Source organism: Hemitrygon akajei, chromosome 2 (genome assembly GCF_048418815.1).
Source record: "Hemitrygon akajei chromosome 2, sHemAka1.3, whole genome shotgun sequence".
Classification (NCBI taxonomy): Eukaryota; Metazoa; Chordata; class Chondrichthyes; order Myliobatiformes; family Dasyatidae; genus Hemitrygon; species Hemitrygon akajei.
This window is the reverse complement of record NC_133125.1, coordinates 204,424,854-204,450,213: the sequence shown is the minus strand read 5'-3', so window position 1 is coordinate 204,450,213 and position 25,360 is coordinate 204,424,854. Positions and strand designations below refer to the sequence as shown.

The window sequence follows — 25,360 nt, the reverse complement described above, 5'->3', positions numbered from 1 at the left end:
TGCCCGTAACCAAAAGCAAAAGCCACTGCAGAAAGTTGTGGACGTACCTTAGCAGATCACAGGAACCAGCCTCCCCTCCGTGGACTCTATCCTCACTTCTCACTGCTAGCATAAAGAAAGACTCCACCTGCCCGTTCTCCCCTGTCCCATCGGGCAGAGGACACAAAATCCTGAAAGCACGTCTCACCAAGCTCAAGGACAGCTGCTATCGGACTTGGAGCAGACCTCTTGTACGATGAGATGGACTGTTGTCCTTACAGTCTGCCTCACAGTCTTCCACTTTATCGTCTGCCTGCACTGGACTCTTTCTGTAACTTTTACACTGTTATTGTTTTGTCGTCTTCTAGCCCAATGCACTCTACGATGATCCGATCTGCTTGAACAGTGTACAAGGCAATAATAAACCAATAGCAATACTTCCCACCCGAACCCGAGTTATTCTCTCTTCTCTCCTTCAACCAGGCTGAAGATGCAAAAGGTTGGGAGCACACACCACAACACTCGAGGACAGCTTCCATTCCCCTGTCCATTTGTCTACCTGCATTGTGATTCCTCGGTGACCTTGACATTATATTCTACTTAGAGTCTCAGGAGACTGGAGATGCTGGAGTCCAGAGCAGCAATCAGTCTGCTGGAGGAACTCAGCAGGTCGAGTTGTATCTAAAGGAGAAAAGGAACTGTTGGCATTTCAGGTGGAAACTTGCACCAGGACAGTCCTGAAGTTACAAAGGAATTGCAGTGCAGGTAGATTGTTTACAATAGTGTGAGAGTCCAAAACCAGAGATCGCAGCCTCACAATAAAGGGTTGTCCTTTTACGGCAGGTGACAGAAGTTTGTGCGGGGGAACACATTCAGTCTAGTGATCATAATGTATTATTTTCAAAGTTAATATAGAAAAAGGTAGTTTGGTCCATGGGTTAGATGCTAAATTGGAGAAAGGCCAATTTTGATGGTATCAGAAATAATCTTGCAAAGGTGTAGTTGGTAAGTTGGAGACCCTCTAAAGTGAAAGTTTGAGAGCAAAGTATGTATGAGCCTGGCTGAATAAAAGGTAAAGACAGCAGGTTTAGGGAAGCTTGGTTTTCAAGAGATATTGAGGCCCCTGATTAAGAGAAAAAAGGTGGTGTGCAGAAGGTTTACGCAGGTAAGAACAAATGAGGTACTTACGGAATATAGGAACTACAAGAGAACGCTTAAAGAAATCAGGAGGGCTAAACGAAGGAGAACACACACAAAATGCAGGAGGAACTCAGCAGGTCAGGGAGCTTGGAAAAATGTACAGTCGACATTTTGGGCCGAGACCCTTCACCTGGACTGGAGAAAAAAAGATGAGTAGATTTAAAAAGGTGGGGATGGGGAGAGAAAAGCACAAGATGATAGGTGAAATCGAGAGGGAGAGGGATGAAGTAAAGAGCTGGGAAGTTGATTGGTGAAAGAGATGCAGGGCTGGAGAAGGGGGGAGTCTGATAGGAGAGGACAGAAGGCCACGGAAGGAAGAAGAGGGGGGAGGAAAACCAAAGATGGGCAGGCAAGGAGATAGTGAGAGAGTGGAAAGGGGGATGGGGAATGGTGAAGGGAGTGGGGGGTGCATTACTGGAAGTTTCAGATGCCATCAAGTTCAAGGCTACTCAGAAGGTGTTGATCCTCCAACCTGAGGTGTGGTGTCATCTCAACAGTAGGTTAGAGGCCATGGATTAATATATCGGAATGGATTTTTAAAAACGCAGGAGTTTACCCTAGGAGAGAAGATGTAGGAGAATGCGAAGAGATTCTACAGTGATGTAAGAGACAAAATTGATCCTCTGGAAGATTTGAGTGGTAACCTGTGTGTGGAGCTAAAAGAAGTGGGAGAGATCTTAAATAGATATTTTTGCATTTGTATTTACTCAGGAGCTGGACACGGAGTCTATAGAGTGAGAAAAGGAGCAGTGAAATCATGGACCCGATACGGAGCCAATTTGATTTGAAGACGAGGGTCAATATGTTGACTGTTTCTGGAAGTTGGCTGAATTTTGTCCGATCGTTTGGCAAAAGTGTTTAATGTTGTAAAATCCGTCAGCTGTTCTTAAGTGTCGGTGAGCCTCTGTTTTCCTGGGACAGGTGTTACATAATCAGGTGATCTGCTGGGCCATGGTTGAGCATCATTAAGGCTTGAATGCCTTGTCTTCAGCCTCGGCTGAGGTAGCAGGGGTTGTTGGAAGGTAGTGACGCAAACAGGTGGATCATCGCGCAGAAAATGCTGGAGGTCCAGATGCAACTATGGAGGTTGCTCCTGAACCATCATAGAAAAGTACAACACAGTATCAGGCCCTTTGGCCCATCTAGTCCATGCTGAACCACTTAAACTATCTACTTCCATCTACCTGGACCTGGTCCAGAGCCTTCCATTCGCTACCATCCCTGTACAGTACCTATCCAAACTTCTAATAAACGTTGAAATCGAGCTTGCATGCACTACTAGAGCTGGTGGTCATCCACACACTCCCAAACCCTTGAGTGAAGAAATTCCCCCTCACGGTCCCATTAGACATTTCACCTTTCACCCTTAACGCATGACCTCCAGTTGTAGTCCCGCCCAATGTGAGTCAGGCGCGAGGCGAAGACTGGGCCTCAAAGCCATGGTGTTGCCTAGCAGGCCATCGGGGGGGGCCAGTCGACAGATGGTGCACTGGGGGTTCTGGTCTATACACATGCATACTCTGTTGTTGTGTTTTACTGACATCCTGTATGGGTTTGTTAGCTTGTAGGTGCGGGGTCTGGGCATCAAGCCTCAGCATCGTGGGGGGTGGGGGAGGTGGCGCATTGGGATTCTTATTGCATGGTTGTGATCTTCTGTGCTTACTGTGTGTGACTGGTAACGTGCCTTTGCACCTTGACCCCATGGTAACACACTTTTATTTGGCTATATTCATGTATGGTTAAATGATAATTAAACCTGCATTGAATTGAATCTCCTGTCGGTCTTCTATGTTCTAAGCAATAAAGTCCCAACTTATTCAATCTTTCCTGTAACTCAGGTCCTCCAGAGTTATTATTTAAACTATTTCAATATTTGAAGTATTACTGTTACTTTAAAAAAAAAATTTATTGAGATATAGTGCAGAACAGGCCCTTCGAGCCACACCAGCCAGCAACCCAATGTAACCTTAGCCTTGTCACTGGACAATTTACACTGACCAATTAACCTGTCAACTGATGCATCTATGGACTGTGGGAGGAATCTGGAGACCCAGAGCAAAGCCGACGTGTCACGGGGAGAACCCCTTTCAGGCAATAGCAGGAATTAAACTCTGGTCACTGGTTCTGTAAAGTGTTGTGCTCACCACTACACTACCGTACAGCCCTCATCGACCTGTTGTTGTTTTGTTTTTGCATCGTTTATTGTCTTTTGCACTGTGTCCTTTTTCATTGGTTCATTTCTGTTTCTTTGTATTTACTGTGCACATCGGCAGGTAAAGGAATCTCAGGGTTGTATGTGGTGATGTGCATGTACTTTGATAGTAAAATCTACTTTAAACTTCAGAAGGGAATAACCCGTCAACATTGTTTCTTCCCCATAATTTATTCCCACTCCTCCACACCAGGGGCAATTTAGAGCTGCCGGTTTAACTACATCTTCAGGACATGCTCTGCCTCAGAAGGCAGTGCAGGCCAATTCTCTGCATGCTTTCGAGAAAGAGTTAGAGCCCTTATAGATAGCGGAGTCCAGGGATATGGGGAGAGGGCAGGAACGGGGTACTGATTGTGGATGATCAGCCATGGTCACGTTGAATGGCGGTGCTGGCTTGAAGGGCTGAATGGCCTACTCCTGCACCTATTGCCTATTGACATGGGAAGAGGGTGGGGCATGAAGAAGGGGGGAATCCCACATGGTCATGGGAATCTCCACTCTGCGCGTGCAGAGGTCAGAATTGAACCTGGGTCTCGGGATCTTTGAGTTAACAGCACAAGTACTAGCTGGGAAAACAGGCTGAAAAATGGCAGGTGGGAGTTGTTGCACTTTGGGAGGACAAACCAAGGTAAGAATTTGCACAGTGAACTGCAGGTACGGAGAAGAGCGGTAGAACAGAGGGATCTGAGAACACAGATCCATAATTCCTTGAAAGTGGTACCACAGATAGATCGGGTTTTAAAGAGAGTTTTTGGCACCTTGGCCTTAAATCAGAACATTGAGTGCAGGAGTTGGGACGTTTATGTTGAAGTTCTGTAAGACTACCCACAGGAAAGATATCATCATGAGATTGAAAACGTACAGAGAAAGTTTACAAGTGTGTGGCGGGGACCTCAGCACCTGAGTTATAGAGAAAGGTTGAACAGGTTAGGACTTCATTCCCTGGAGTGCAGGAAAATGAGGGGAGATTTGAGAGAGACATACAAAATTATCAGCCATATAGACAGGGGGAATGCAAGCAGGTATTTTCCACTGAGGTTACAAGTAAGGTCAGCTTTATTTGTCATATGTACATTGAAACACACAATGCAGTATGTCATTTCCGTCAATGACCAGCCGAGTCTAAGGATGTGCTGGGGGCAGTTCACAAGTGTTGCCATGCTTCCGTCAGGAACATAGCTTGCCCACAACTTAACCCGTACGTCCTTGGAATGTGGGAGGAAAGCAGAGCACCTGGGGAAAAACCAGTGTGGTCACAGGGAGAAATGAGAAACTCCTTGGACACAGTGGCAGAGGTTACCTGAGACTGGAGCTAAAGCTCATAGGTTAAGGGTGAAAGGTGAAATTTTTAAGGGGAACCTGATGGGGAACTTCTTCACTCAGAGGGTGGTGAGAGTGTGGAACGAGCTGCCAGCGGAAGTGGCGGATGCAGGTTCAATTGCAACGTTTAAGAGAATTGTTGATGGGTGCATGAATGTGGAGGGCTATGAGACTAGGCAGAATAATGGCCTATCATGGACTAGATGGGCCAAAGGGCCTGTTTTATGATGTAGTGCTATATGACTGGTAGCTATGCCACTGTACTGTCCATTTCTCACAGTCCGCTTATGATAGACCACTTGAAACTGAACACAAAAATAATTCTGAACTACTTCACATAGGAATTTGGAGAAACAAGAAATTAACTTTTATTGAATATAATGTGTTTAATTGCATAAGGGTGCTGATGCTTTGCAATAGTTCAACTAAGTTAAAATGTTGATGATTTTCATTTGTACTCTGTGTCTGAGGCTCTCCCTTTTGTCCAACAATAATCAGTGAGCAAGGCACCAAGAGAAGAAGTGGTAAATGGGAATGCAGAGAATGAATCTTTAGTGACATGTTGCACTTCATGGTTTTGTATGCTTGAAGCATGTTGGTAACCAGCTGTGTGTAGTTTGAAGCTCGGTAGTTGTCAAGAAGATTTTCAACAACGTCCTTGAATGCCTTCCATGCGATTATCCCCGGCCCTACTAGAATTACTTTGTCATTGGTAACCTGTTTGATTTGTGGACCAACAAAAATGCCTTCCTTAATCTTGGCACAAACAGAAAATCTGCACAGGCTGAAAATCCAAGCAACACACAAAATGCTGGGCTGAAACGTCGACTGTACTTTTTTCCATGGATGCTGCCTGGCCTGCTGGGTTCCTCCAGCATCTTGTGTGTGTGGCTTTCTTAATCTTGGTATCGGGTGTTCTGGGGAAGGTCTGGCTCAAGTAGCAAAATCCTTCAGGGAAATGTATAGCCTTTCTGAGATCTATCCTGCTATGTAGCATGCACCCTGCCTGAGCATACCTGGACAAGGTAGAAAACGTTTCAGCTTAGAGTGTGGGCAACATTTTAACTGACTTGAGTTGTGAATTGTAAAACAAATATAGGCAATTTCAGAAAAACGATGCGTGATAGGGGAAGTTCATGGTGATCGTCGTGATCGGCGCTCTAAAATCCATGATACCTGCCAAAGTATTCAGGAGGCAAAATCTTCATTGTCCAGTGTAATTTATCCTTCCACCTTTTCTTCCAGATCCACCCAATCGTTGAAGATGAACAGCTGCTGTGGATCAAGGGTGCCATTGGCAAAGTCAACACCTTCAGGGTTCCACTCATCGCGATCACCCCCTCCAATAAACTCATTGCCGTGGCCGAGGCAAGAAAATTTTCGTCGGCTGACATTGGTGCCAAGTTCATTGCCGTCCGCACGTCCACTGATAAAGGTGAATGGGTAAACACTGTCCTTCAGTAAGGAATGAAGGTCCTGCTTTTGTCTTCCTTCTGATATGGCCAGGACCTGAGTTATTGGCAAAAGTTGAATAGGTTGGCACCTCTCTCCCTGGAGCATAGGAGAATGAGGGGAGGTTGTGCTGAAGGATTCTTTGCCTCAATGATGGCCTTAATTAATGGACCACTTTTTAAAAAATTCACTTTCAAAAATGTTCATATTGTCAATCCAGCAAAGATTTTCCCAGGTTAAGTAGCCATTTCAAAGTGGTTGCTTAAAGGCAATGTCACTGATGGTTCTGTGGTTACAAATGAGCCCAACTGGGTATGGAGGGTAGATCTCAATCACAGAGTCTTATTCTTTACCCAAAATGCCTCCTGGCTACTGGGGCTTGTGCCTGTGTTTTATTGAAATACCCTGACAGCCTTGCAGTCAGTCATCGTAGAATTATGCAGCATGAAAATTGGTCATATGGTGCAGCTTATCTACGTTGATGAAGTTGTCCTCGATAACTAGTCCCATTTGGGCCTTGTCCCTCTTAACCTTTCCCCATTCATGTGCCTGAGGAATAGATGTGTTGGGCCAAATGGCCTAATTCTGCTCCTATGTCATATAGCCTGTTTGAATGCTCTGGGAAAGTATAAAGCCATTGAGTTTGAGTCATCCGCAAAGGAAACAGCATTATGAAGGACCCCGTGCACCCCTCATACAATCTCTTCTCCCTCCTGCCGTCTGGGAAAAGGCTCCGAAGCATTCGGGCTCTCACGACCACACTATGTAACAGTTTCTTCCCCCAAGCCATCAGACTCCTCAATACCTAGAGCCTGGACTGACACCAACTTACTGCCCTATTGTCTTGTTTATTATTTATTGTAATGCCTGCACTGTTTTTGTGCACTTTATGCAGTCCTGGGTAGGTCTGTAGTCTAGTGTAGCTTTCCGTGTCTTTTTTTTTACGTAGTTCAGTCTAGTTTTTGTACTGTGTCATGTAACACCATGGTCCTGAAAAACATTCTCATTTTTACTGTGTACTGTACCAGCAGTTATGGTTGAAATGACAATAAAAGTGTCTTGACTTGAGTTTGGAGGGTTAAACGTGAAGGCAAAGGACAGGGTTCATGGCAGGATTCTGAGACCTTTGGAGAGACAGAGGGATTTTGAGGTCTATGTCCATAGATCCTTCAAAGTTGCAGTGCAAGTTGATAGGGTGGTTAAGAAGGAGGACGGTGTGTTGGCTGTTTATTTGGCAGATTTATTTCAAGAGCCACAAAGTAATGGTGCAGCTCAATAAAATTCTGGTTAGACTAGATTAAACTCGGGGTATTGTGTTCAGTTCTGGCTGCCTCATTATAGGAGGATGTCAAAGCTTTAGAGAGTGCAGGAGAGATTTACCAGGATGCTGCCTTAATTAGAGAGCGTGTCTCATGAGGAAAGGTTGACTGAGCTGGGGCTTTTCTCTTTGGAGGATGAGAGGTGACTTGATAGAGGTGTACAAGATGAGAAGGAGGTTAGATTGAGTGCATAGCCACAGACTTTCTCCCAGGGCGGCATGCATTGTGTTAATATTGAGGGATAGTGCAGAGCACACCAAGACGCCAGCATGCAGGATAGGCAACTGAACTTTTATTGATAACCCTGCTTGTACAGTATGTGAACTCCTCCCTTGTGGGGGTGGCTAACACTATTAACTACCACTACAGCAAGGGCACATAAATTTAAGGTGTTTGGAGTATAGGGAGCAGTGGTGCAAGGGGTATGTTTTTTTTAAAACAGAGTGGTGGGTGTGTGGAATGTGCTGCCAGGTGTGGTAGAGGCAGATACATCAGGGACATTTAAGAGGCTCTTGGATAGGCAGATGGATGATACAAAAGTGGAGGGAGGGGGAGATCAGATTAAACTTGGAACAAATTCAAAGGTTAGACCATACGGATTAGAAGCAGAATTAGGTCATACGGCCCATCAAATCTGCTCCAGCTTTGCATCATCCGGATCGCGGATCCCACTCAACCCCACACACCTGCCTTCTTGCCACATCCTTTGATGCCCTGACTGATCAGGAAACTATCAACTTCAGCCTTAAATATACCCATGAACTTGCCCTACGCCACAGTCTGTGGCAGAGCATTCCATAAATTCAATATTCTCTGTCTTAAAAAAAATTCCTCCTTATCTCTGGTTTTCCCTCAGTTTTGAGGCTGTGCCCTTTACTTCTGGAGACCCCTTCCGTAGGAAACATCTTCATATCCACTCTCTCTAGTCCTTCCAATGAGATCCCCTGCATGCTTCTAAATTCCAGTCAGCACAGTCCCAAAGCTGCCAAATGCTCCTCATATGTTAACCCCTTCATTCCGGGAATCATCCTCATGAATCTCCTCCGGACTCTCTCCAATGACAACGTATCCTTTCTGAGATAAGGGGCCCTAAACTGTTGACAATACTCCATGTGCAGCCTGACTAGTGTCTTATACAGGCTCAGCATTATCTCCTTGCTTTTATGTTGTATTCGCCTTGAAATAAATGCCAACATTCATTTGCCTTTTTTACCACAGACTCAATCTATAAATTAACCTTCTGGGAGTCTTGCACAAGGACTGCTAAGACTCCATGCACCTCTGATGTTTGAACCTTTTCCCAATGTAGATAATATTCCGCACTATCGTTCGTTTTACTAAAATGCATGATCGTGCATTTCCCAACACTATTCTATTCTGCCACTTTCTTGTCCATTCTTCCAATTTGTCTATGTCCTGCTGCAACCACATTGCTTCCTCAGCACTACCCACCTCTCCACTTATGTTCATATCATCCACAAACTTTGCCACAAAGCCATCAATTCCATTATTGAAATCCAAGTATCCTGAAACCTCATCCTTAATAATGACTCCAACAATTTCCCAATCTTGGCGGTTAGGCTGACTGGTCTATAATTTCCTTTTTTTTTTGCCTTCCTTCCTTAAAAGAGAGGAGTGACATTTGCAATCTTCCAGTCTTCTGGAACCATGCCAGAATCAAGTGATTCTTGAAAGATCATGACCAATACATCCGTTATCTCTTTAGCAACCTCTTTCAGGACCCTGGAAGAGTCCATCTGGTCCAGGTGACTTATCCACCTTAAGACTTTGAGTTCCTTAACACTTTTTCCTTTGCAATAGCAATGGCACTCACTCCTGTTCCCTGACACTCACGGACCTCTGGCACACTGCTAGCGTCTTCCACAGTGAAAACTGATGCAAAGTACCCATTAAGTTCATCTGCCATTTCTTGGTCCCTTATCACTACCTCACCTGCATCACTTTCCAGTGGTCCAATATCAACACTCGCCTCTGTTTTACTCCTTCATATAATTGTAAAAAAAACTTTTAGTGTCCTGCTTTATATTATTAGCTCGCTTGCTTTCATATTTCATCTCTTCATTTCACCTTTCTAGTTGCCCTCTGAAAATTTCCCAATCATCCAACTTCCCACTACTTTTGCTACCTTATTTGCCCCTTCCTTAGCTTTTATGCAGTCCTTAACTTTCCTTGTCAGCCTTGGTTGCCTACCCCTGCCATTACCCCTACCCCGCTGCAGCTCCAGTTCCCTAACACAGTCTCTAAGGAGCTGCACCTTGATGCACTTGGTGCAGATGTGGCCATCGGGGAGGCTGATAGTCCATTGGAAATCGTACATCTGACACCCAGAACAGAACACTGGCCCTGTAGACTTACACCCTGTTATTTCAATAGTTAAATAGGGAATGAACTTGCCTTCTTGCCTTGCCTCCACCTGTTTGTACAACATTGTGGGCCGAAGGGTCTGTACTGTGCTGAACTGCTCCAGCAAATCATTGGCATGTGTCTATAATAAACAGGAGCAGAATTAGGCCATTTGGCCCATCGAGTCTGCTCTGACATTCCTACGTAGCTGATTATCCCTCTCAATCCCATTCTGCCCGTAAACTTTGACACCCTGACTAACCAAGAACCTAGCAACCTCTGCTTTAAATATACTCAAAGATATCACCTGCTCAATTGTTTGTGGCATTGAATTCCACTTATTTGCCACCCTGTGGCAGAAGAAATTCCTCCTCATCTCTCCTGCAAAAAGTATTCAGAGGCTGTGCCCTCTGGTCCTTGACTCACCCACTAGAGGAGTCATCTTCTCCACGTCCTCTCTATCTAGGCTTTTCAAATTCGATAGGTTTCAATGAAATCCCCCCCCCCCCCCCATTCTACTAAACGTCAGTGAATACTGGCCCAGCCCCATCAAATGCTCTTCATACATTAACACTTTCATTCCCAGAATCATTCTTGTGAACCCCCTCTGGACCCTGCCAGCACATCTTAGATAAAGGGTCAAAACGTTTCAGAATACTCCAAATGTGGTCTCACCAATGCCTTATAAAGCCTCAGCATTACATCCTTGCTCTTATGTTCTGGACCCTTGAAATCAATGCTAATGTTGCATTTGCCGCCTTCACCCCCGACTCAACCCTTGGAGAATAATGCACAAGGGCTCCCAAGTGTCTTTGCATCTCAGGTTTCTGAATTTTACTCCCCATTTAGAAAACAGTCTACACCTCTGTACCTTCTACCAAAATGCATGACCATACATTTCCCGACACTACATTCCATCATCACTTCTTTCCCCATTCTCAGTCGGTCCATATCCTTCTGCAGACTCCCTGCTTCCTCAACACTATCTGCCCCTCCACCTGTCTGCAAACTTGGCCACAAAACCCTCACTTTGCTCATCCAAATCCAAATTCATTTATGTGAACAAGGGGTTGGGGGCTGAATATTTTTACAGGGCACTGTAACCTTCAACGAGTATAGGTCCAGAGCCACCAAGTGCTCCTCATTCACGTCTTCACACAGTGTTTTAGTTAAAATGATGTTGGTCTTCGATCTGAAGAAAAGTTCTAACACTTTGAAGGGGAACCGTGTGTGACTAGGTGAGTGGTGATGCAGAGTCTGCCATCCTGATCAGGTTGGCAAGTTCCCCCGGGTCAGTGAGTCCCAGGACTGAAGGTCCAGGTGGTCAAAGACCAAAGTTGGTGAGCCCATTACTTGGAGGCCACATGGCTGCGACTCTACGAGTCTGAGCGGACTTGGGGCAGCAAGCCCCAGGGTTAGAAACCCGTGCGAGTCTGGAGTTCAGAGTCCCGTGAATGGCGAGTCCTGCGGTTGATAGCACAGGTTGAAGACTGAAGTTGTCAAGTCAGGAAATCGAGGCACCTGTGTCACGGGCTGTGGAAATCTGAAGCCCGATGTATTCAGGCTAGGAGATTGGAGGCCAGCGGGTACCTGTCCTGGGATTGGAGGACCTGTCTGTGCTTGTGTAGTGTTGGCGCGTGGCCTAGTGGATAAGACATTGGTCTAGTGATCTGAAGGTCACTGGTTCGAGCCTCAGCTGAGGCAGCGTGTTGTCCTTGAGCAAGGCACTTAACAACACATTGTTCTGCGACGACACCGGTGCCAAGCTGCATGGGTCCTAGTGCCCTTCCCTTGGACAACATCGGTGGCGTGGAGAGGGGAAGGCCTACAGCTTGGGGCAACTGCCGGTCTCCCATACAACCCTGCCCAGGCCTGCGCCCTGGAAACCTTCCAAGGCGTAAATCCATGGTCTCACGAGACTAACAGATGCCTATACCGTGCTTGTGAGTGAGTGCGATTTGCTGTTGATGTTTCAGGTCGAGACCCCAGTTCTGGACCGCGAAGGAATGTTGACTGTTTATTCATTCCCATAGATGCTCCAGAGTTTTGTGTGTGTGTATTGCTCTGGATTTCCAGAATCTGCACAGTTGATTTCTGTTGGTGTGTTGTTGTTGTTCTGCTGAACATGGTGTGCGTGCCACGTTTCACCTTGTTTCGATGTACAGGTGATAAACAAATCTGAGTCTGACCGGCAGAGACGTTGTGACATTTCGAAAAGGAAACGCGCGCTGGGTAGACGGTGATACCTACCTCACTGGTCACTGGTGTGGCCAGAGGGGAATTTCTTCTGTCCTCTGGTTACTCCAGTAAGTATTGTAATCAGCGCCTCCGCTGCCGTAGAAACAGAAGTACGAACTGCACCTTCGTGCCGTCGAGATAAGACTGTGTTTCGCCTACTCAGCCCTCAGGCATTTTCTTAGTCAACTCAAAAAATGTAAGCGTCCTTTGTTCTCCTCCGGGTAATTGTGGAGGTAGTGTAGTCGTTAGCGTGACGCTCTTGCAATGTCAGAGATGGTGGTTCACTTCCTGCTGCTGACTCTAAGGGGGCTATGATGTTCTTCATGTGGCTGAGTGTGTTGCCTCGGGGTGCTGCAGTTTCCTCCCACGTACAGGGTAGGGTTAATAAGATGTGCGCATGCAAAATGACAAATTTCACTGTATGTGGCAAATAAAATGTTCCTCCCCTTGCTGTTAGGCGTATTGGGCGGCAACTTTGCTAATTTTTTTTTGCATTTGTCTGTTTGATGAGGTCGAGTTGCTAGTTCGATGCTCGACTCTGCACATGTGAACTTGTCAAATAAAGCTAATCTTTAATATTTGATCTTTGGGAGATAGTATTGCAAAAAGCAAGGCCATGGATTACACGTTCTGGGATGTCCAGACTGAATCAGCTGTGGAGCTATCTCAGATGTGGTTAGAAATGAACCACGTTCTCGTGGTTCAACCATCGCGTGTGTGCAAGGATGGCTGATAATTCTTCCCTTAAAGACATAAGTCAACCAGTTAAGGTTCTGTGGTAACCATTAGCAATGGTAAGCATTTCTTCCTGAATTGCATGAATTGACATTCTGCAGTGATGCAAGGTGAACAGCATTGCTCTTGTCCTTGCAATGCAGTGCTGCAATAGTGGTTGGTCTGTTTCTGCATTGCAATCAAGCCATTGGCACATCTCCCCCCCCCCCCCCCCCCCCCCCGCTGACTGCATCAGTTTGAATGACGTTGGTGTGTTATCGGAAAAGAACCAGTGGCATGTTGATGGGGAAAGATGCAGGACTGGGTTGTCATGGTGATATTCCGATTCTGCTTTGATAGTCCTGCTCTCCCAAACTGGTCCTTAAACAGCCCAGTCTGGAGCTGCACTCTGACCTGGGTGGCATTTGCTTGTCTATTGTGTGTTAGTTCACTGTGGCAAAGTGGGCAACCCCAAAAAGACTTGGAATGGGCCAAATTGACGAAGGCCTGCCTGTCTCTAATGGGCACTGAGAAATTAGAGATGCTTTTTGAAGTCTGTGTTCTTTGTGGGGGCAGTAAATGGAGTGTATTCTGCCTGTTGGTCAGTTCTGAGTCACTTGGGAGTCCTTATACAGGATTACCTTAAGGTTAATTTGCAGGTTGAGTCAGTGGTGAAGACAGCAAATCTAATGTCAGCATTCATTTCAAGAGGACTGGAATATAAAAGCAAGGATGTAATGTTGAGGCTTCATAAGGCACTTGGAGTATTGTGAGCAGTTTTGGGCCCATTATCTAAGAAAGGATGTGTCAGCATTGGACAGGGCTCAAAGGAGGTTCACGCAAATTATTCCGAGATTGAAAGGCATCCTAGGAGGAGCGTTGGATGGCTCCAAGTCTGTACACCCTGGAATTTAGAAGGAGGGGTGACCTCATTGAAACCTATTAAATATTGAAAGACCTCGATAGAGTGGATGTGGAAAGGATGTTCCCTATGGCAGGACAGTCATGGACCAGAGGACACAATGTCAGAATAGAGGAACGTCTGTTTAGAATGGAGATGAGGAGGAATTTCTCTAGCTAGAGTGGTGAATCTGTGGCAGCTGTGGAGGCCAAGTCATTGGGTGTATTTAAGGCAGAGGATGATGGTCAGGACATGACTGGTTACGGGGAGAAGGCAGGAGATTGGGGCTGAGAGGAAATGGATCAAACATTATGAAATGGTGGAGCAGACTCGAAGGACCAAATGGCCTAATTCTGCTCCTATATCTTGTGGTCTTATGGATTTGTTCTGGCACTCCCTTCTCTTTTTATAAATGAATTGGACGAGGAAGTGAAAGAGTAGGGTTAGTGAGTTTGCAGATGATATTAAAGTTGGTGGTGCTGTGGATAGTGTAGAAGGTTGTCGTAGTTTACAATGTAGAAATGAGCTGACGGGGCAGATGGAGTTCAGTCTGGTAGAGTGTGAAGTGATAACCTTTGGGAGGTTGAACTTGAAGGCAGGGTACAAGGAAAACAGTGGAATTCATTGCAATGTAATAGAACAGGCAGATCTTTGGAGTTCAGGTCTGTAAAAACTTCTGAGCAAGTAGATAGGAGATTAACTCTACTGCCATGATGAGGCCAAACTCAGGATGGAGGAGCAACACCTCATATACCGTCTGGGTAGTCTCTAGCTCCTTGGTATGAACATTAAATTCTTCAACTTCCGGTAATTCCCTCCCTCTCTCTTCCACCATCCCACTTTCACTTGGCCTCCTCTTCCAGCTGCCTATCACCTCCCTCATGGTTCTGCCTTCTACTACTACTACCCATAGTGCTTTCCTCTTGCGTTCCTTCTTCACCTCTCCTGCTTCCCCTCCACCCCTTGATCTTTCCTCTGGTTTTTCACCTGGCACCTACCCTCCCCCCACCTTCTTTATAGGGCCCCTGCCCCCTCCTTCAGTCCTGACGAAGGGTCTCGGCCTGAAACGTTGACTGCTCATTTCAACAGATGCTGCCCGACCTGCTGAGTTCATCCAGCTTTTGTATGTGTAGATAGGAGATTACGAAGTCACATGGTGCATTGGCCTTCAGTGGTTGGAGGATTAAGTTCGGGAGCTATGAGGTAATGTAGCTCTATAAAACCGTGGTAGACCACATTTGGAGCATTATGTTCAGTTCTTATCCCCTCATTATAGGAAGGATGTGGAAGCTTCAGAGAGGGTACAGAGGAGATTTACCAGGATGCTGCCTGGATTAGAGTGCGTGACTTATGAGGATAGGCTGAGTGAGCTCGGGCTTTCATCTTTGGAGTGGAGGAGGACAGGATGCTGCCTAGGTTAGAGAGCATGTCTTATGAGCTTAGCTTAGTTTAAGCGAACTAGGACTTTGCTTCTTGGAGCGAAGGAGGACAAGAGGTGACTTGATAGTTATTCAAAAAGATAAACATCATAAATGCCTTTTTCCCAGAGTGGGAATGGGAATAGTTAATACAATTGGATTTGAAGGTGATTGGTGGAAAGTATAGGGGCGAGGGATGTCAGAGGTAGTTTTTATTTACAGAGAGAGTGTTAGGTGCACTAATCGCACTGTAGGGGTGGTGGATGCAGGTTCATTAAGGACATTGAAGAGGAATTAAGGACATTGTGAATGATAGGAAAACGGAGGGCTGTGTAGGAGGGGAGGGTTTGGAGTCAGCACCACATCGTGGGTCGAAGGACCTGTACTGTGCAGAACTCCTTTGCTAAAAGATTCCACTTCCCAACACATCTCTTGATGTCTCCACCAGGTGTCACCTGGAGTCCAACCACCTTCCTGGACAACGACGGCTCAAAGCTGGACGGCCTGAACCTGGGGGTGATACTGGTCGACGAGGAGATGGGCTTCATCTTTATCATTTTCACGACATGTGCCCACTACTACCATTGTAATGTCTCCAGCACGCTCCTGATCAAAAGCATCGATGACGGGCGGACGTGGAGCAAACCCAGAAACCTGTCGAGTGTGCTCGGGCTGAAGGCGTTCATGCCGGGCCCCGGATATGGAATCCAGGTGAGCTGGATGTGGGGGGGTGTGAGAGAGAGAGGGAGGGAGGGAGATGGCAGAGAAACAGGCTCTTAGTTCTATTAGGTCCGTGTCAGCCATCAAACGCCCATTTCTGTAAATCCCCAGAACCAGAATATTATCAGCAGCATATGCCGTTTTGTGGCAGCAGTACAGTGAAATACATAAAATGTATTATTAATGAGAAATGAGTGCAAAAAAAGGGACCAAAAATAGTGCAGTAATGTTTCCAGGTTCATGTACAGTTCGGAAATCCGATGGGGAAGAGGAAGAGCTGTTACTAAAACATAAAATGTGCACCTGCAGGATCCTGTACCTTCTGCTTGATGGTAGGGATGAGGGGAGGGTATGTCCTGCGTGGTGGTGGATCTTTAATGATGGATTGCGTCTTCTTGAGTCATCGTCTTTTGGAAATGTCCTTGAAGGGGAGGCCGGTGCCCGTGATGGGGCTGGCTGAGTTTACAATACTCGGCAGATTTTTCCGATCCTGCGCGGTGGCCCCTCCGTTCTAGATGGCGATGCAACTAGTCAGATTGCTCTCTGCGGTACAGCTGCAGAGATTTGCTGTATAACCCCATTAACGTGAAAGGATGAAGGGGGAGTGAGAATCGGGTCTAGTACCAGTGACATAAGTTGTAAAATTTGTTTCGTGCCAGCAGTTTAGTGCAAAACATTAAAGGAAATTCTCTAAGTTGCAATGAAAAAGTAATTAAATAGTCCAGAAGAGGAATAGCAAGATAGCATTCATGGAACTTTAAAAGTGTTTTAAAGAAATAAAAGTAGCTAACACTGAGCCGGGACCTCAGCGGAGACTGTGGCTCCATGGCATCTGGAGAGGAGGAGGACGTGCCTTAGCCAGAGGACAGTGAATCTGTGGAATTCATTGCCACGGGCAGCTGTGGAGATCAAGTCATTGGGGATATTTAAAGCGGAAGTTGCTAGGTTTCTGATTAATCGGGGTGTCAAAGGCAGGAGAATGGCGTTGAGAGGGCAAATAAATCAGCCACAGTTGAATGACAGAACAGACTTGATGGGCTGAATGGCCTAAATCTGCTCCTTTGTCTTTACTGCCAAGTTGCACTTTTGAAGAGTTGGGGTGATATTGGTCTATACACAAAACATTTACGATGATGAAATCAGATTGGAAAACAAGTTAAGAGAACAGTTAACAATAGTTAAAATTGCAAGAATGAAAAATGTATTTCATACAATCTGCCAGAGCTTAAAGATTATTCACACTGCTGATAGATGTCACTCAGCAGATACCCACTGAAACGAAAAACATTGGGTTTCTGTCTGTTGGGAGACGTAAGAAACAAATTAACTGGAGGAAACAATAATACCATGGCAACACACACAAAATGCTGGAGGAAGTCAGCATCTATGGAGATGAATAAACAGTTGACATTTCAGACTGAGACCCCTCATGTGGGCTGGCAAGGAACAGGGAAGATGCCAGAATAAGAAGCTGGGCGGAGCAGATGGAGGACTAGCGAGAAGGTGATAGGTGAAGCCAGGTGAGGTGGGGAGATGAAGTAAAAAGCTGGGAGGTGATAAGTCGAAAAGACAAAAGGTTGGAGAAGTGGGAATCTGATAGGAGAAGAGAATGAACACTAGGAGAAAGGGAAGGAGGAGGGACACTGTGGGGAAGTGATACGCAAGGGAGGAGACGAGGTTAGAGGCCAGTGGGGAATTGAAAAAGAGGGAAGGTTGAGGGGTCAAAATGTTACCGGAACCTGGAGAAATCGAGGTTCATGCTGTCAGGTTGCAGGCAAGCCAGACAGAAGATAAGGTGTTTCTCCTCCAGCATGAGAAAAGCCTCCTCATGGCAAGCAATGATAATGCTCTTGAATGAGCAAGTTGCAGAGGTCTTGGGTTACAAGGAGAGGCTGTGCAGATTAGGACTTCATTCCCTGTAACACAGGAGACTGATGAGTGACATAGAAACATAGAAAACCTACAGCACAATACAGGCCCTTCGGCCCACAAAGCTGTGCCGAACATGCCCCTACCTTAGAAATTACTAGGTTTACCCATAGCCCTCTATTTTTCTAAGCTCCATGTACCTATCTAAAAGTCTCTTAAAAGACCCTATCGTATCCGCCTCTGCCACTGTTGCCGGCAGCCCATTCCACACACTCACCACTCTCTGAGTAAAAAACTTACCCCTGACATCTCCTCTGTACCTACTCCCCAGCACCTTAAACCTGTGTCCTCTTGTGGCAACCATTTCAGCCCTGGGAAAAAGCCTCTGACTATCCACACAATCAATGCCTCTCATAATCTTATACACCTCTATCAGGTAGATAGATAGATACTTTATTCATCCCCATGGGGAAATTCAACTTTTTTCCAATGTCCCATGCACTTGTTGTAGCAAAACTAATTACATACAATACTTAACTCAGTAAAAAATATGATATACATCTAAATCACTATCTCAAAAAGCATTAATAATAGCTTTTAAAAAGTTCTTGAGTCCTGGCGGTAGAATTGTAAAGCCTAATGGCATTGGGGAGTATTGACCTCTTCATCCTGTCTGAGGAGCATTGCATCGATAGTAACCTGTCGCTGAAACTGCTTCTCTGTCTCTGGATGGTGCTATGTAGAGGATGTTCAGAGTTATCCATAATTGACCGTAGCCTACTCAGCGCCCTTCGCTCAGCTACCGATGTTAAACTCTCCAGTACTTTGCCCACGACAGAGCCCGCCTTCCTTACCAGCTTATTAAGACGTGAGGCGTCCCTCTTCTTAATGCTTCCTCCCCAACACGCCACCACAAAGAAGAGGGCGCTCTCCACAACTGACCTATAGAACATCTTCAGCATCTCACTACAGACGCCAACCTTCTTAGGAAGTACAGTCGACTCTGTGCCTTCCTGCACAAGGCATCTGTGTTCACCTCTCATCCTCCATCGCTCCAAGGAGAAAAGGCTGAGTTCACTCAACTTGTTATCATAAGACATGCTCCCCAATCCAGGCAACATCCTTGTAAATCTTCTCTGCACCCTTTCTATGGTTTCCACATCCTTCCTGTAGTGAGGCGACCAGAACTAAGCACAGTACTCCAGGTCAGGTCTGACCAGGGTCCTATATAGCTGCAGCATTACCCCCCGGCTCCTAAATTCAATTCCACAATTGATGAAGGCCAATACACCGTATGCCTTCTTAACCACAGAGTCAACCTGCGCAGCTGCTTTGAGTGTCCTATGGACTCGGACCCCAAGATCCCTCTGATCCTCCACACTGCAAAGTGTCTTACCATTAATAATTTTTTCTGCCATCATATTTGACCTACCAAAATGAACCACCTCTCACTTATCTGGGTTGAACTCCATCTGTCACTTCTCAGCCCAGTTTTGCATTTTATCAATGTCTCGCTGTAAACTCTGACAGCCCTCCACACTATCCACAACATCTCCAACCTTTGTGTCATCAGCAAACTTACCAACCCATCCTTCCACCTCCTCATCCAGGTCATTTATAAATATCATGAAGGGTCCCAGAACAGATCCCTGAGGCACTCCACTGGCCACCGGCCTCCATGCAGAATATGACCTGTCTACAACCACTCTTTGCTTTCTGTGGGCGAGCCAGTTCTGGATCCACAAAGCAATGTCCCCTTGGAACCCACACCTCCTTACTTTCTCAATAAGCCTTGCATGGGGCACCTTATTAAATGCCTTGCTGAAATCCATATACACTGCATCTACTGCTCTTCCTTCATCAATGTGTTTAGTCACATCCTCAAAAAATTCAATCAGGCTTGTAAGGCACAACCTGCTTTTGACAAAGCCATTCTGACTATTCCTAATCATATTATGCCTCTCCAAATGTTCGTAAATCCTGCCTCTCAGGATCTTCTCCATCAACTTACCAACTACTGAAGTACGATTCACTGTTCTATAATTTCCTGGACTATCTCTCTTCCCTCCTTCGAATAAAGGAACAACATCTGCAACCCTCCAATCCTTCGGAACCTCTCCCATCCCCATTGATGATTCAAAGATCATCGCCAGAGGCTCAGCAATCTCCTCCCTCGCCTCCCACAATAGCCTGGGGTACATCTCATCCAGTCCTGGCTACTTAATCAACTTGATGCTTTCCAAAAGCTCCAGCACATCCTCTATCTTAATATCTACATGCTCGAGCTTTTCAGTCTGCCGCAAGTCATCACTACTATCACCAAAATCCTTTTCCATCGTGAATACTGAAGAAACGTATTCATTAAGTACCTCTGCTATTCCTTCCAGTTTCAAACACACTTTCTCACTGTCACACTTGATACGTCCTATTCTTTCACACCTTATCTTCTTGCTCTTCACATACTTGTAGGATGCCTTGGGGTTTTCCTTAATCCTGCCTGCCAAGGCCTTCTCATGACCCTTTCTGGCTCTCCTAATTTCCTTCTTAAACTCCTTCTTGTTAGCCTTATAATCTTCTAGATCTTTACCAATACCTAGGTCTCTGAACCTTTTGTAAGCTTTTCTGCTTGACTAGATTTATTACAGCCTTTGTACACCATGGTTTCTGTACCCTACCATAACTCCCTGTCTCATTGGAACGTACCTATGCAGAACTCCACACAAATATACCCTGAACATTTGATAACATCTGTTCCCAATTTAAGTTTCCAATTTCCTGCCTGATAGCCTCATAATTCCCCTTACTCCAATTAAACGCTTTTCTAACTTGTCTGTTCCTATCTCTCTCCAATGTTATTGTAAAGGAGATAGAATTGTGATCACTATCTCCAAAATGCTCTCCCACTGAGAGACCTGACACCTGACCAGGTTAATTTCCCAATACCAGATCAAGTACAGCCTCTGCTTATCTACATATTGTGTCAGTAAACCTTCCTGAACACACCTAACAAACTCCACCCCATCCATCCCTTGCTCTAGGGAGATGCCAATCAATATTTGGGAAATTAAAATCTCCCACCGCAACAACCCTGTTATTATTACACCTTTCCAGAATCTGTCTCCCTATCTGCTCCTCGATGTCCCTGTTACTATTGGGTGGTCTGTAAACAAAACACCCAGTAGAGTTATTGACCCCTTCCTATTCCTAACTTCCACCCACAGAGACTCAGTAGGCAATCTTCTCCTTTTCTGCAGCCGCGACACTATCTCAGTGCCTTTAACACCATCCAGCCCAAGATCTTAAGGCACAAACTAACGGAGATGGGAGTAGACTCTCACATGGTGGATTGGATAGTGGACTACTTGACAGATAGACCTCAGTATGTGCGGTTGGGAGACTGTAGGTCTGACACGGTGGTCAGCAGCACAGGAGCGCCGCAGGGAACCGTACTCTCTCCGGTCCTGTTCACCCTGTACACATCAGACTTCCAATATAACACGGAGTCCTGCCATGTGCAGAAGTTCGCTGATGACACGGCCATAGTGGGGTGTGTCAGGAATGGACAGGAGGAGGAGTATAGGAAACTGATACAGGACTTTGTGATATGGTGCAACTCAAACTACCTGCATCTCAATATCACCAAGACCAAGGAGATGGTGGTGGACTTTAGGAGATCTAGGCCTCATATGGAGCCAGTGATCATTAATGGAGAATGTGTGGAGCAGGTTAAGACCTACAAGTATCTGGGAGTACAGTTAGACGAGAAGCTAGACTGGACTGCCAACACAGATGCCTTGTGCAGGAAGGCACAGAGTCGACTGTACTTCCTTAGAAGGTTGGCGTCATTCAATGTCTGTAGTGAGATGCTGAAGATGTTCTATAGGTCAGTTGTGGAGAGCGCCCTCTTCTTTGTGGTGGCGTGTTGGGGAGGAAGCATTAAGAAGAGGGACGCCTCACGTCTTAATAAGCTGGTAAGGAAGGAGGGCTCTGTCGTGGGCAAAGTACTGGAGAGTTTAACATCGGTAGCTGAGCGAAGGGCGCTGAGTAGGCTACGATCAATTATGGAAAACCCTGAACATCCTCTACATAGCACCATCCAGAGACAGAGAAGCAGTTTCAGCGACAGGTTATTATCGATGCAATGCTCCTCAGACAGGATGAAGAGGTCAATACTCCCCAATGCCATTAGGCTTTACAATTCAACCGCCAGGACTTAAGAACTTTTTAAAAGCTATTATTAATGCTTTTTGAGATAGTGATTTAGATGCATATCATATTTTTTTTTTTTTTTTTACTGAGTTAAGTATTGTATGTAATTAGTTTTGCTACAACAAGTGTATGGGACATTGGAAAAAAAGGTTGAATTTCCCCATGGGGATGAATAAAGTATCTATCTATCTATCTATCAACAGTGCCACGCCCCCACCTCTTTTGCCTCCCTCCCTGTCCTTTCTGAAACATCTAAAACCCGGCATTTGAAGTATCCATTCTTGCCCCTGAGCCATCCAAGTCTCTGTAATGGCCACCACATCATAGCTCCAAGTACTGATCCACACTCTAAGTTCATCTGCTTTGTTCACAATGCTCCTCGTGTTAAAATACACATCTCAAACCGTTGGTCTGAGCGCATCCCTTCTCTATCACCTGCCTATCCTTCCTCACACACTGTCTCCAAACTTTCTCTATTTGTGAGCCAACCGCCTCTTCCCCACTCTCTTCATTTCGATACCCACCCCCTCCCCAACAATTCTAGTTTAACCTCTCCCCAGTAGCCTTAGCAAACCTCCCCTCCAGGATATTAATTCCCCCTGGGATTCCAGTGCAACTCATCCTTTTTGAACAGGTCACACCTGCCCCAAAAGAGGTCCCAATGATCCAGAAATCTGAATCCCTCTCCCATGCTCCAATCCCTCAGCCACACATTTATTCTCCACCTCATTCTATTCCTATTCTCACTGTCACGTAGCACAGACAGTAATCCCAAGATTACTACCTTCGCGGTCCTGCTTCTCAACTTCCTTCCTAACTCCCTGTAGTCTTTTTTCAGGACCTCTTCCCTTTTCCTACCTATGTCATTGGTACCAATATGTAGCACGACCTCTGGCTGTTCTCCCTCCCACTGCAGGATATCTTGGACGCGATCAGAAACATCCCGGACCCTGGCACCTGGGAGGCAAACTACCATCCGAGTTTCTTTCCTGTCTGACCCCCTAACTATAGAGTCCCCTATCACTGCTGCCTCTCTCTTCCTTTCCCTACCCTTCTGAGCCACAACAGCGGCACGGCCACTGTTGCTACCCCAAGTAGGCCGTCTTCCCCCCCCCCCCCCAAGCAGGAGTACTTATTGTCAGGGGTACAGCTACAGGGGGTCTCTCTAGTACCTGATTCTTCCCCTTTCCCCCTCCTGACTTGACAGAGGCTTTCAAGGTCACGAGGGAGTGAAAGCACATAGTCTTTTATTTCCCAATGAGGAGGTGATTAAACTGAGTGGTTATCGGTGTAGGATCAGAGGTAAGAGATTTAGAAGGGATATCAGGAGCAGCTTCCTCGCACAAGGGGTGGTGTATATTTAGAGTCAGACATATTAGAAACTTCTGAATGCCATAGAGGTAAGTGCATCGGAGATGTTTCCTGAACTGTGGTCCAAATGGGAGCAGATGAGATCACTCCATGGGCTGCAGTGTCAGTGTGGACCAGTGGATCCATAGGGCCTGGTTCCATGCTGTATAGACTTTATGTTAGACCGTAAGATGTTAGGCCATTCAGCCCATTGAGTCTGCTCCGCCATTGCATCATGGCTAATTTATTATCCCCATCAACCCCGTTCTCCCACCTTCTCCCTGTAATCTTTAACATCCTTACTAACCAAAAATCTGTAAACCTCTGCTTTAAATACCTGTTGAATCGTCCTCCACAGCCACTTGTGACAATGATTTCCACTTGTTCAGAATCCTGCGTCCTCATCCCCGTTCTAAACGGACTACCTCTGTCCTAGACTCCACCACTACAGAAAACATCCTCTCCACATCCATTCTATCCAGTCTTTTCAATATTGGTACGTTTCAATGAGATTCCCCCCTCATTCTTCTAAACTCCAGTTGAGTATAGGCCCAGAGCCATCAAACTCTTTTCGTACTTTAACCATTTAATTCCCGGAATCAATCTCATGAACCTCCTCTGGGGCCCCCTCCAGTCCCCGCACGTATTTTCTCAGATATCAGGCCCAAAATTGCTAATACTCTAAGTGCAGTCTAAGCAATGCCTTGTGAAACATTACAACTTTCTTCTTTCTTGTAGTCCTCGCGAATTAAAGCTAACGTTGCCTTTGCCTTCCTCACCGTGTACTGCAGGCAAGTGTGTTTGCTATAGACATGGTGGACCTCCTGCACTCTGCTTATGTGCTCCAAAATCGTTCTGATTGTCACACGCATGGTGAAAAGCTTGTCTTGCACACTGATCGTACAGACCAATTCATTACACTGTGCATTCAGGTAGAACAAGGTAAAAGAATCAATTGCTGAGTGTTGTCTCAAAGGCTGTAGAATTCATATGGTAAAGGCACTGTCTGAGGTTTTCCATCAGCCCCACCACAGGGTACTGATTAAAATTAAACACATTCCCAGCACAAATTAGGCTTTCTCACTTTCCCACTAGGCAAGTTCACATAAGTCTACAGCTCTGGGCAATTTCTCAAACTTTCCAATGATGGCTTCCTACAGAAAAAGTACCAGCCGAACAAGGGCCGCTTGATCGCCTGCGGGCACGGAACAATTGAGGGAGACGGGATATTCTGCATTCTGAGTGACGACCATGGCAAGACCTGGAGGAATGGTGGGAGCCTGAAGGGAATTCCATTCAATCAGCCGAAGAAATACAGCGACTTTAACCCGGACGAGAACCAGGTACTAATGCCGGGATGTGTGGTGTGTATGGGGGCCTGTGGAGGGGAAAATGAGGCAGGCGAGCTGAGGTGTTGGAGTTTTAAAATGGTGGACTTGGGGATGTGAGCGGGGTTGGTTTAGGCTGAACTTCGGATACAGTTTGTTGGCCACTGTGCTAAAGGAAAGATGCTGGGAAAAGTGCAGTGGAGATCTACAAAGACATTACTGGGTCTTGTGTGGCTGAGTTATGCAAAGTGTTTGAACAAGCATGGTAACTTAGCAGTTAGTGTAACGCCAGCGACTCGGGTTCAGTTCTTGCCGCTGTCTGTAAGAAGCTTGTAGGTTTTCTCCGAGTGCACCAGCTTCCTTCTGCAGTCCAAAGACGTACGTTTAATTGGTCACATCGGTGCAAGTGGGTAGTGCAGACATGGACTGGTGCAGTGCTTGCTGTATCTCTAAAATGAAAAAGGGGGTTTTTATCTATTTGAACATAGGACAATGAGAAGTGAGCCTGTAGTGTTGTATCAAGTTAGCAGAGGCATAGGTAGGCTGAATGAGTACAGTCCTTTTCCTCAGGGTTTGGGTATCAGGGTCTAAGATTTGAGGCAAGAGGGAAGAGATTTAACAGAAAGCCGAGTGGCAACGCTTACGCGCAGAGGCTGGTCATGGTCTGAAACGAGCTGCGAGTGGTTGAAACAGATATGCAGCTTGGAAGATGGCACCTCCAGGGTACGACCGATTCCAGGCCAAGCTGATGCGTCGCGGGAGGAGGA

At 46.0% G+C, this 25,360-nt stretch overlaps 1 protein-coding gene across 1 annotated transcript in view; it reads left to right on the top strand.

Annotated features, from left to right (window-relative positions):
* neu1 (neuraminidase 1) overlaps nt 1-25,360 on the top strand; it is a 62,302-nt gene that overhangs the window by 19,611 nt on the left and 17,331 nt on the right. Inside the window, exons 2-4 of the mRNA XM_073035028.1 lie at nt 5,957-6,146; nt 15,566-15,828; nt 24,426-24,608. Of these exons, the coding sequence (XP_072891129.1) occupies nt 5,957-6,146; nt 15,566-15,828; nt 24,426-24,608 (636 nt within the window). The remainder of the gene's footprint in view (nt 1-5,956; nt 6,147-15,565; nt 15,829-24,425; nt 24,609-25,360) is intronic.